We start from the raw sequence: 12,432 nt of genomic DNA on the forward strand, positions 1-12,432 counted from the left end.
GCTTTTGAGTTGAGCAATCATAACTGTAGAAACAAAGAAGCCAAATTCATACAAATAAAGTTGTAATACTTTAAATGATACCGAAACTCAATTGTCAAGCGGTATATGTGAACATTAAAATTCCTATGATGAAAAGGATTTATAGTTGCGTGCCATTAAAATTTATGTTGGAGTAACTTTCCGACTTTTCTTTTACTGGAGGTATCCCAGGCCTGAAATGTTAAATAAGTATAAAGCATAAACGAATATTGATTTATCCACTAAAAACCTTCTTAATATTTGACATGGAAGAATTGGGATTACTTGAAGAAAGATGACATCATGGACTTAAATTGCAACAGCAAGCTTTGGGCATAGACATGTACTCCATAGACAAAAGACGGTTACTGTCGAAATAATACAAATATGATGACATATCTATGAGAGATAACACAAATTAATGAAAATAAAACTAAACAATAAGAAACTTAAGAAAGCTTGGAGCCATACTCGAGGCTAGATCCCAACGCACATGATATCTTGTCTAAGACATTAGGCGATGGATAGGAAGGTTTGCAAAGAATTACTTCACACGTGAAATCATAATAACGTTGACACCTATAAAAGAACGAGCTCATCCATATATCGGACCTACTTGTACTTCTCACTTTTTCCAGCAGAAAGAGAGAAGTCCCAGAGAGAATATAGGACCTCCAACTTGAATGCAAGCATTCGAGTACTCCACGTCCAATCGCCCCATTTAAATCCACTGATCTGACGCAGATAACATTAACTGCCCTGAGCTTTACAGCTGGTGGGGCGACGGGACACGAACAGTATGTAGAGCGGAACATCTCTAACTGATTTGTCTGTAGATTCATAAATTAATCCTTATAACATGGCCCAAAGAAGTACAAGAGCATTACTACGCTCTAAGCAGTTAATTGGAGCTCTGATAAGACGGTGAACATGGAGACCGTAATCTCGAAAACAACAGCTAGACTGCTAAGCAATATTAAGAAGCTTTATGAAAAATGGGCGAACAAGATTGCAGAGCAAGCAGTGATGAAAGAAGAATACAATAACACAATGATGAAAATTGCAAATGAGAAAAAAACTTAAAAAAAACTTAGAGATATGATTCGGCTTTTGTTGGGAAATCTTTAACAAAATATTGCATCCCACAGAGTTGGCCCTCTGCTACTATCAGAAACATAGGTAACCTGTTGAACATTGATGCCGCCGCCATCAACCTGCGCCATAGTTGAATTCACTTCTTCTCGCTTCATTTCGACGCCAAAACCCCTGACAGGTGAATGAAGCTCATACTTATCCCCGCTCCATTTATATAGGGCCAGGAAAGCATTTGACGCTCGGGTCTGAAGATATGTTGGATAACGGAAAGATAGAGAATGATTCTTTAGTATTTACTCCAATGTCTCGAAGACTTTAGAGTCAACCCAGTACTTCCCAAGCGTTGAAATAAAAAGTAATGTGGAGCTGAAAACTAAATCGACGAACGGGCCATTTACTGGACAGTCAAGATCTTACCATGTTCTTCTTTCTTCACGACTTTAAAACACAACAAATGAGGGAAGAGAAGGAAAGAAGAAAGGGAAAAAAAAAAGAAAATAGATATTGAAGAATGACCAAAAAATGAAATGATATTAAGCAAAACGAAAAAGAACAAAACGACACCTGCAGGATTTGAACCTGCGCGTCCGAAGACATAGCATATCTTATATTCTGTAGAGACTACAGAAATTCGAGTGCTACCCATTAACCACTCTGGCAAAGTGCCTTATCGTATTTGGATGGTAGTGAGAGGGTAAATTCAATATATATTCCCAAGATATTTCGAGTCTTGATAACTGAGAATTCCTTGTATACTTGAGTATAATCAATGTTTCTACTGTAATCAACGTTTCTACTATCCAACCATGCACTTTTGCTACACTTAAAATGATTGACCATAATTGTAGAGGAAGGGAAATATTTATTTCTGATAATTAAGATCAAGATCAAAGGAAACTTGTGGCAAAACATCGTTTAGCTTATCATTGTCGGAATAACACTAATTCCGGTTCCTCAAAAAATTATCTAGAACTAGAGCGTCATTATTGCTGTATCCATTGCGAATTTGTGGTTCATCATATTCTTTCAATTTTGTATTATTAGAATCGACATCTTCTTAATACGACACTCATACTACCAGCAACTCACAATCAATTCACATCGCAAATATCAAGATGTCTACAACTCAACCATCTCAATTTACTCAACCCGATCCTACCAATCCAAGAACTACCCCTCTCCTCCATAATGCATCTCTTGCAGCCCTCATCGTTTGTCCAATCGTCATGCGTAAGTCTCTTCTCGATCTTAATGAATTGGAATTGGAATTCTGAATTATAATGTCTGACATTGTGCATTTCACAATTCCCTATCTAAATGCGACTAATTAATTCCGAAGTCTCAGTATTAAACTAATCTTTTTGCCCCATACAGTTATCCCACCCCGCAAAATGGATGTCTATACTTTTGCTCTTATGACTACTACATTTATTGGCGGTAATCACTTAGCCTACGAATATACCGGTGTCTCAATGATGACCCGCATACAAAATCGTGTATCATCTATCTCAACTACGGAATTACCTGAAAAGGCAAAAGAAACTCAGAGAAGAATACGAGAAGCACAGGAAAAGAAAAGAATGGAGGAGAGTGGAAAGTTTCTAGGACAGACTTTTAAATCGCAGGACGAAGGTACAAAGGGCAAGAGTGTACTTGAAGCATTAGAAAAGAGAAGCGCTGGTCAACCAACTTCTGAAAAGGTTCAGGCAGAGGAGAAAGAAGGTGTTTTGGAAAAAATATGGCTAGGTGGCGAAGGGAAAGATTGGAAAGAAAAAAGAGACCAAAAGGAGAAGGAAGCTCTGGAAGCAGGCAAAGGGTATGGCGATCTGATTATGGAACAAATATGGGAAGTATGGAATAGAGGAGAGAAGAAGATGGAAGAGGTCAAAAAGATTGACGAGAAAGTGGAAGACGAGAACAAGAAATGAAGGGTAGTGTGATTATACTTTCTAGGCGGAACGGGTATTGTATGAATCTAAGCTAGACTGGGCAAGGCGTTAAAGGTGCAACAGGTATGATGCTGCATTGGTGTAGATCTATCAGATCTCGGAGGTTCGAATTCATTTGCAGAAAATACATTGGAAGATTGGGCTACGTCCACTCAATATCTGGTCGGAGTAATATGAAATGGTCTCGAAGGATCGCGTCATTTATTTCAGCTCTACTCCTCCTCATTTTGCTATTCAATACAGTTATACGTTACCACCTGGTGAGCAGACTTGAGATATTCGGCAAATTGGATTGACAACAGTCTGTCGCGCATGAACTCTATCCATCTATTCACCTCCACGTCACGTTCATCGGATCCCTTGATGATGAACTCAGCCCGCCGACATGCAATGTCATTGTTGCATGAAGGGATCCTCAGGGATTTTTAGTCCACCCATAAGGCGAAGATTCGACGATCATCACAGGCTCATAACTCAATACACACACTATTTTTCACCACAAATGTTATCTGCGACATTGAGGAAACTCTCGTCACCCACAGACCTTCTTCTACTAAAACTCTAAACCAATCAATAACCTGACAAGGCATTCATTATAAGAGGAAAGTTCTCCAAAATCCACAATTCGCACGGACAATGGAGTGGAACTAGGAAACCTTACTTCCGTTTCACTTTATTGGGCTATGACCATCATATCCCCAAGTTCCAGTTCTATGTTTCTACCAATCTCTTCATCTCCAAATATTGATTGAAAATGTTTTAGTATGTATAATATAGCTATTCGGACCTAAGTAATTCTTGCAATACTCGTTGCAAGAAGTTTCCTACAACAAGTCAGGTTAAGTGACCAGTAGGAATAATTGACAATGGGTATTTGATAATTTTGCTGATCTTTTCACTACTTATCTCAAAATAATTTCATCTGTCTTTCATTTGTTAGGCCCGGGTATTTCTCGTGGTGAACCATTGACCGAGTGTTTTTGAGGGGAGTTTCATGGTTCCACATTCTTGCTACGAGATATAAGTACATAGGCATTGGTAGCCTTGGCTTGAACTGTGTGTCTACTTGTCAAACCTACCTACACTTGCTAGATTTGAGCTGTCGTCTTTACCAGCACGCTGACATCCTTCCTTACATCAGTCTTTCAGTACTTCTATTCACACACTCATTCTTGGCTCTTATACCTTAACGAACTCAAAGACCGTCTTCCCTTGATCTAAGTTTTCTTCGCCTTTTAATCGAATCTAACCAAGTTGAGGCTATAATCTTTCTGCAAAAATGATCAATCATAATTCAAGAGGGCTAGTGGGGGATTTGGTAGATGCGGGTGTATATGAAGAGGATTTTGAGTTGGTTTGGGCAAATAAGAGAGATGAAGATGGACACGATAACGAACCTTCTATACAAACTCCCCAAATCCTCCAAGTCCTCCAAACCCTCCAAAGGATCCAAAGCCAGCATTACAATCCACAAGTACTGGTGATTCGACAAGTACTGTAAGTTTTAAATCACCTTTTGTAGTGTCATTGACTCACGAGATATCATAGACAGCGACAGCGACAATGACAACAGAAACATCAACGAGCATCGCAACAGCGAGCGCAACACCCACTGCTACACTAATATTACAAACCGCCGCATCTGTTAGCTCTTCATCGACGCTTTCCATTTCAACGCCAGCTTCATCCTCTGAACCCAGTAGTACATCTATCACTTCCATATATGTACCCACATCCTCTCCAGCTTCATCTTCAAGGTCAAGTCCTGAGACGACAATAACAAGTACAACAACAAGCATGTTGAACGCAACCGCTTTGACTGCACACAACCCTACGATATCTCCACTTTCAAATGATCAAGACACGACCAAAGAACATCAACATACATCCTCGGCTCTGGCAGTAACAGTTAGTGTCACAGTTATTGTCAGTTTATTGGTACTAGCTGTCATGGCATTCTTGGTTAGGAGAAGAATTTTAAGACAAAGGAAGAGAGGTGATGAGTTGAAAGACATGGGAGAGAAATCGAATCCAGGAATGGAAGCTTGGGCTGGTGTAATACCTAGGGCTAAGGGGAATGGAATTCGAAACTCAGTATTTTCTGGCATTAGGGGAAATGGAATTCGAAACTCGATATTTCCTCAAGCACCTCGTCCCGCATTAATCAGAAATTCTTCGGTTTCAACAGCAGGAACCGTGAGGGACTTGGAAAGATACGAAAAGGAAACAGGAGAAGGAGCATCGACTATAAGAGCGCCTTCCACCATGAGCTTGGACTGGGGAGATGGAGTATCGATTCATTCATTGGAAACCACGGATAGTGAACAGCCTCAAGGATTGGGAGTTAGACCGCAAAGAAGAATGTCTCTCATTCAGGATTCAGAGGAAAACGATATCGACAGTGGGGATGGGAGTCAGGGAATATTGAGTTATTACGCCAATATGAAATATCATCGTAATCCTTTCGCGGATCCGGAACCGAATTTGAATATGGATACCTCCTTTTCATCGATCCAATTACCGAATTTTGAATTCGATACATGGGGCGACGATACGAATAGACTTTCAAGAATTAATCCACAATCGCCTGGAGATTTGACGAGAGATAATTCCAGAAAAATTACATCGAGTTCATTAAGGCCCACGAGTTTCTTGAGCGAAACAGATACTTTGGAAAGTCAAAAAGCGATGGCAAGAGCTAGTTTTGGAGGAGCGCTTGGGCATCTAGGTTCAGCAAGATGGTCCAATCCTTTCTCGGCAAAGGAAAAGAGGGGAACAAGGGGATACGAGGAGATGGGGGAGATGGAGAGAGAGGAGAGGGGCGAGGGAAAGTGGAAGGATAAGCTGAGTTGGGTCAAGGGACAGGTGGATAGAGTTAAAAATTAGGGGATGGGACTTGGAATCAAGTGCGGGGTATGTTGAAAAAAATTCCGAGCTGGAGGTTGTAATACACAGAGATGAACGATATAGACGGGGACCAAATAAAGATGGGATGGCGTGGGGTGGATTCGCATGTTATTTCACTAAATACCAGGACTGATTTTTGGAGTTTGGCAGAGAGCATGAATACCCTTCATTTTTGTGTCTATTCTGAACCCCCAAAATTACAATTATTTACTTTGTTAATTAATTCACTTTACTTCACTTTGTCAGATTATACTATTTTATATCATATCATATCATATCACATCACATCACATGATTTTTTGTTTTTTCCTTTGTTGCAGTTGGTATGTGTGTGTATTAATTATACATTTAATGTATCTTTCGCAACAATTAAAATAATTAAAATAGACATTTTTCCTAAGTTCCGAAATCTGTTAGAGGAAACTTAACTAAAAGTACAGTGCACGTACGCACGCACGCACAAACTTGACGAACCTCGGAATATAAACTTTAATAAGTTAGGTAGGTAGGGTAACCTGAGTTTGAGTTTGAAAAATAGAGTTTTCAGCCCTAGAATTAAATTCAACGGTGTGGTAGCGTGGGAGTTTATTTAGATGAATGAAAGTTATTATGTTGGTGTTGATGAAAGTTACTAAAATTAGTGTCGATCGTTTGGTTGGGTTGGGTTTGGAGTTTGGAGTTTGGGGTTGGGGTTGGGGTTGGGGGGTGAGGAGATGGGTGGATGGGTGGATGGGCGAGATGAATGAATTGGAAATGGAGGTTTATTTCTATTTTGGAGATTGAGAAAATTTAAAGTTTAGAGTAAAGGTAGTGGGAAAAGGGAATAGGTGGGAATTGTGAGGATTATGTGAGAGGTTTGGGGTTGGGGCAGGTGAGTGGAGGAGGGATTGGGATCGGGGTGTATGTGAGGAATGCATGGGATGGGAAGCCTAGATAGGTAGTTTTATTGATGTTGTGAAGGGTTTGCTTGAGGTTTAGAGGTGGGTAGGTAGGGAGGGAGGTAGGCTGAGATATGTGTAAATGGTGATGCTGAAGATGGGAAGTGGAAGGAAATGAAATCGAAAGTCTTGATATGTTATACTATCATCATCTTCTTCTACCGATAAATGAATGAATGAATAAACGAATCCAAGAATGTGTTGAGATCGATGCGCTTAAAACCAGATTAATTGGGAATTTGCGGTTCTTGAATCCTCGTTTTTGAGATTGGAGATCGAGATGTGTATACCTGCTGTCTATATGTGCAAGGAGGAGGAATAATAGATATGAGAAGAGATGATATAAGATGCCATGATATGATATGATTAATTTTCGCTTCGTTTCTCCTGTTCTGTTTTTCGAGCTTGGGGTTAAGCGATGGGGTCGTTTTTTGAGGAGTTGAGGGATGGGTGGGGGAGAGGTGGACATGGATGTAGATATGGATATTCAAAGGGCAAATAAAAATTGGCAGGAAGGAGGATATCGATGAAAATCGATGTTATTAGCTAATCATCTACAGATTCCATTCAGAGTCCAATCCCAGCCATCCAGAGAACTACAGATTCCCTCCTCTCCCGCTTCATCCAACCTCTCTTCCTGCCCCGCATTCCATTCTCCCATTCTCACACAAGAACCCTATAATAGAATATATGCAACATACCTGCCACATCTTTACTCCCCCCAAGCCGATTCAGCTGACTATCTTTATACTCATTCCTCATTCCTCATTCCTCGCTCCACACTCACCTCTCTCAGTACCATTCTCCATCCTCCAGATTCGAGAATAATGTATCAGTGTGCATATATACACACGTAGGAATACCCCAACTCCACCCCTCCCCCCTCCCCCGCTCCACTAACTTCGAACTTCACATCGCAATTCCCACACTGCCATCAGCAAATTCACTCATAATCATCTACCATCTGCCACCAGCAAGCCGATTTAAAGCCTCATCCATTAAAACCCTATCCATCACTCATTCGAGCAGCGAGGAAGCCCGCATCTAGCCAAAGGGGGGAGTCAAAGTAAGATACCTAGATTGGCTTGGAGATCGATGACCTCAAATTTCTCCTCATTGGTATCAATATTTCCGACCGAATAATGTTACTCGAGATATTGATTGGGAACCTGCTAATAGACATTTTGACGATTGTGGCGAGGGATAATGGCAGTGGAAATAGTTGCGCTTATCTCGACTTTTTATTGACAGAAATGGAAGGAGATTTATGGGTGCTCGTTATGGCTGCGGTGAATATGAGATCTATTCTTTGATATACCAACAAACAGGTCGACTCACTTCCGCTCCCCGTACCTTTTGGCCACTGCAGTCAACACGACTTTTTGACATCACCATGATCAATCTAGCCCTGACTTGGTAAACAAGTTTCGCTTCAATCCCGTTTGGGGATTTGCAAAACGAAGTGAGTAGCAATTTATATTGATTATGCAAATACGTAGTATCGTATATATTTCATTCCTATCCGTTTCGGATATTTCCTTTCGTGTACCTTAATATACGTAAATAAGGGCAGTCATTAATACATATATCACCCATCAAGCTCCGCCCAGAATATATACTCTCATACATGGCTAGCTCAAACGCCCAAAAACACCTTGCAATACCTTGATATTTCAGTTCTCCTCCCATCCATCATCCAGACCCGCTCTTCAAATCACCAAGCCGACTGATCGAAATCAAACCTCTCCAACTCCTTCCCAGCATCTTCCACATCCTTCTTTGCCTTCATTCTCATGTAGAAAATTGGACAATCTTTACTACTACAAATAACTTCACAATGCATACTTCCCTGACACCTTTGACATTGTGTCCATAATCTTCCAAATCTGACTTCTAGATCCGATACCTTATTAAGTTGCTTTTGATACATTTCTCCAATTCTAGGAGCGCAATCTGTACATACTGCACCATCTTTTTCGTGGGCTTTCACGAGTGGTTTTTTGCAAGACATGCATGTTGATGTTTTCTTTGCGAATTTCATGAGACCACCGATAGTAGGAGCTGCGACAGATATTGCACGGGTATGTGCACCTGCTAGGAGGGAATTGGCTTTTGTTTCTCCGAGAATAGGTTCGAAGATTCTCCCTAAAGGTTTGGCAAGTTGATTATCAAGATAATATTTTGTATCGATGGGGACGTTGTTTTCTAGTACGAAAATGGGATCTTCGGATCTTTCGAAATTTTTGGCTCCAGCAGATCCTTTAATGATGACATAGGCAACACGGTCACCTAATGTAGGTGCTGATCCTGCATCTCGTTTCTTCATGCGCTCGGCTAATTCTACGTGAGCTTGTTTGGCGGTATAATCGGCTTTTGCGAGAGCCTTGGTGATGACAAGTTTTGACATATCGATTTTGTTTTGAAGAAGATCTGAGATGGTATCTTTCACATAGCTAAACGAGGATGTTAGTTGTAACCTCGAAAAATTAGGGAGCGATAAAAGCTTACTCTTGTGCTCCTTGAACATCTTGATCGATCAATATCATTCTCAGTACTGTTTCGATGACATTTTGAACCAACCGACAATTATCACGACGAACTGTTTCAATACCCTTTGTGTCCATCTTATCATACTTATCCGGATTTGTCCAGTAAAGACCGGCATATCTCTTCTTATTGATGAGAAGGTATGGGTAGTAAACCTTTTCGAACTCCAACTTAATCGGCTTGATGAATTTTGAAGAAACATATTGTGCAGCTTCTTCTCCCAATTTCATTGCTTCTGCCAATTCTTTCACACCAAATTTAACCATGACTGAATCGGTATCACCGTAAATGACTTGAGCATCATGAGAATAACCATTAGCGATGGTATATTTCGCCTCAACTTCTGCTTTGGTCTTTTCAATCATTTGACGACCATAACTTGTGGTACTACTAGCAATTGGTAAACAAGGTACCTTTCCGACAGTGGCACCAGTCAAGCCGTACACACTGTTTGCGCTAATTTTCAAGGCAAGTTGTCGACCGTTCAGCACAGCCTTTTTGAAAGGATCGGTTTCAACAGCAAGTTCTCTTTTAGCTTGTTTTCTTGCTGTTAACAATTCTTCCAGAATTTGTGTTAAAAGACCTTTTCGTTGCTTTGTAGTGACGAACATATCTCCATTTGGTGTAACGATATAATCTTCATCCTTCTCAAGTTTGAGAGCTTCCACAACATCTTTCTTGAGTAATGTGGTATAGCAAAGATTATGTGCTTGAATAATACTTGGATATAGAGAGGCGAAATCCAGGGTTGCAATTGGAACACTGTAATAACCTCTGGTGGGTTCGATGACAGTGGCACCTTCGTACTGTTCGTCAGATGAGTTGGATGATAGATTAGGAATGACCAATTTCTGTTCTAAAGCTTTTCGAAACAGTTGACTGATGAATTTGACTTGTTGGCCACGAGATAGAAGAAAATTGAAAGGAACACCTGTGACTCTAGCCATTTCCGTATAATTTTCTAAACATGAAAGTTTATCCATTAGACGTTGAGGTAGAAAAGCATCCTTTAGACAGTATACAGCCAATCTTCGTCTAGACTCGGGGGTTCCATTGAATAATTCGGTAATCATAGTGTGATGAACATCTTCCTTTTGCTCACCCAAAAATTGAGCACAAACGGAATTGAGCGTATAACTTCGAAGTTGATGATCTCTCTGAACAAGTTGTAATAAGTCCAATTGAAGTCGTCCATTCGTATTGGTAGCTTTTGTATCCCTGTTACCCATCTGCTTGCTGGAGAAGTTGGAAGATTTAGCTTGAGAGTGGATAGACTTTAATCGAGTCCATTGACTGAAGTTCTTGATCTTCAAGTGATCGGCTCGATCTAGGAGATATGGGAAATCGAAATTGGCAATGTTATAACCAATGATAATATCTGGATCTACCTCTTCGAGAAAGTCTCTCCATTTCGATAACATCGTCTCCTCCTCTTTGAATTCGTGAATTTGTGTATTGACAATCAAACTGGTAGTATCAAGACAAAAGACATTTCGTACAAATGGTTTCTTCTCTCCATATCGAGTAACAATATTAGCAATTTGGATAACAGGATCCTGGTTTGCTTCCGGAAAAACACCCTTGCGACCAGCACATTCAATGTCAAAAGATAGAATACGTAGAGGTGCCATTTTCGCCCATTCCCCCTCGGGCTTGTGCGCAATTAAGTCTCGATATGTCATTGCAGCTTCGATTTGACAATTCGATTGTCTATTGTGTTCTGGAACTATTTCGTATTTCTTTGCTTCAACTTCAACCCATGACATACCATAAATCTGTCATTGATTAGATGTGTTCAAAGCAAGAGTGTGGTAGGGGATGATATATGAGAGGAGAAAACGAGGTGGAGAATGAAGAGAGCAAAGGAACACACCTTGACATCGACCATAAATCGTAACACATATTGAATGCTATCAAAAGTCAAGATACCATTTCCATCATTCCTCCACATTCCTTTCCAGTTTGCTTTACCCTCCTCGATAGTTGTCCTAACTTTGTTGATGTATTTAGGGTCCGTAACTGTAATCTTAATATATGCGTGCTGTTTATTTCCCGTGAATCCGTATAAATTCTCTCGTAGTACAACCGATACTGAATGAATGGCAGGCGTGTGCATTCCAACTTGTGAATCCAGGAACATCTTGTATGGTTCACAATCTTTATGTGTAAAACTAACTGGAGCGGCAACGTAAATGTAGTGAAGGAAGTCTTTTACATGCAGCATAACTGAATGACCAGTCTGTATGTGGTGTTAGTTATAGCCTCGAAAGGAATTGGAATGAACTTTACCTCAGTAACACCGAACAACTTCACAGTCGCCTTTCCTCCATCATAAGTGCCTTCTTCACATTCAATCTGCTGAAAGATTAAATTATCAACCTCAGGGTTGAAGTCTGCCAGGCTCGGCCTTGCCCATTCTTGATCTTTTTCCGAATTATTCTTCTTTAAACTTTCCATATCCTGTGTCATTTTTTCCAGCACTTCAGATTCAAAATGACTAGGCTGGCTAGAAGCCAGCTTTCCTCTTGGACCATTTTGTGAACTCTTGAATCGAACTGGTGCTGGTGATGATGCAACTGGTTCTAACTTTCGTTTCTTTGCCCCAGTCGGAGGAGATGAGGGGATATTGCTTTGTTGAATGTTCTTTGCTTCACCTAAGATTCGCTTTTGAGGAACTCTTGATGGAGCCATTGTGGAGATTTTACAGCTTCTATGCTGCTGAAAGGAAAGACGTAGTGGGAAGGTTGTTGATAGGAATTTGGTTTTCGGATTTTAGAAGACGCATTTCAATATAAAGTTCGCGTCAATCAATCACTTTTCGCGCGTTGTGGACGCGTCGAAATTATAGTGGACAAGGGGGCAGATTCCATAGTGGCGGGTGTGGCTGAAAGGTGCCGCTGTGATTAAGTAAGCAGAGAAGCATCCTACCGGTATCTTATCTTTATGAGATGAAAGTAACCATCAAGTAGGATAGCCCT

General features: G+C 40.5%; 3 protein-coding genes across 3 annotated transcripts; 2 read left to right on the forward strand and 1 right to left on the reverse strand.

Moving 5' to 3' along the window:
- Positions 1 to 2,228: 2,228 nt before the first annotated feature.
- Positions 2,229 to 3,041, forward strand: Bfra_001623 (uncharacterized protein; the record flags this gene model as incomplete). The annotated part of the gene is made up of 2 exons (XM_037332049.1): positions 2,229 to 2,343; positions 2,488 to 3,041. 2 exons carry the CDS (start codon positions 2,229 to 2,231, stop codon positions 3,039 to 3,041), a joined length of 669 nt encoding a protein of 222 aa, XP_037196203.1.
- Positions 3,042 to 4,341: 1,300 nt separating this feature from the next.
- Positions 4,342 to 5,948, forward strand: Bfra_001624 (uncharacterized protein; the record flags this gene model as incomplete). Its single annotated transcript, XM_037332050.1, has 2 exons — positions 4,342 to 4,554; positions 4,611 to 5,948. The coding sequence occupies 2 exons, from the start codon at positions 4,342 to 4,344 to the stop codon at positions 5,946 to 5,948; spliced, it is 1,551 nt and encodes a 516-aa protein (XP_037196204.1).
- Positions 5,949 to 8,621: 2,673 nt separating this feature from the next.
- On the reverse strand, positions 8,622 to 12,145 carry Bfra_001625 (putative dna polymerase delta catalytic subunit protein; the record flags this gene model as incomplete). The annotated part of the gene is made up of 4 exons (XM_037332051.1): positions 8,622 to 9,360; positions 9,416 to 11,229; positions 11,328 to 11,693; positions 11,744 to 12,145. The coding sequence occupies 4 exons, from the start codon at positions 12,143 to 12,145 to the stop codon at positions 8,622 to 8,624; spliced, it is 3,321 nt and encodes a 1,106-aa protein (XP_037196205.1).
- Positions 12,146 to 12,432: the final 287 nt, after the last annotated feature.

Source organism: Botrytis fragariae (genome assembly GCF_013461495.1).
Source record: "Botrytis fragariae strain BVB16 chromosome Unknown tig00000006, whole genome shotgun sequence".
NCBI lineage: Eukaryota > Fungi > Ascomycota > Leotiomycetes > Helotiales > Sclerotiniaceae > Botrytis > Botrytis fragariae.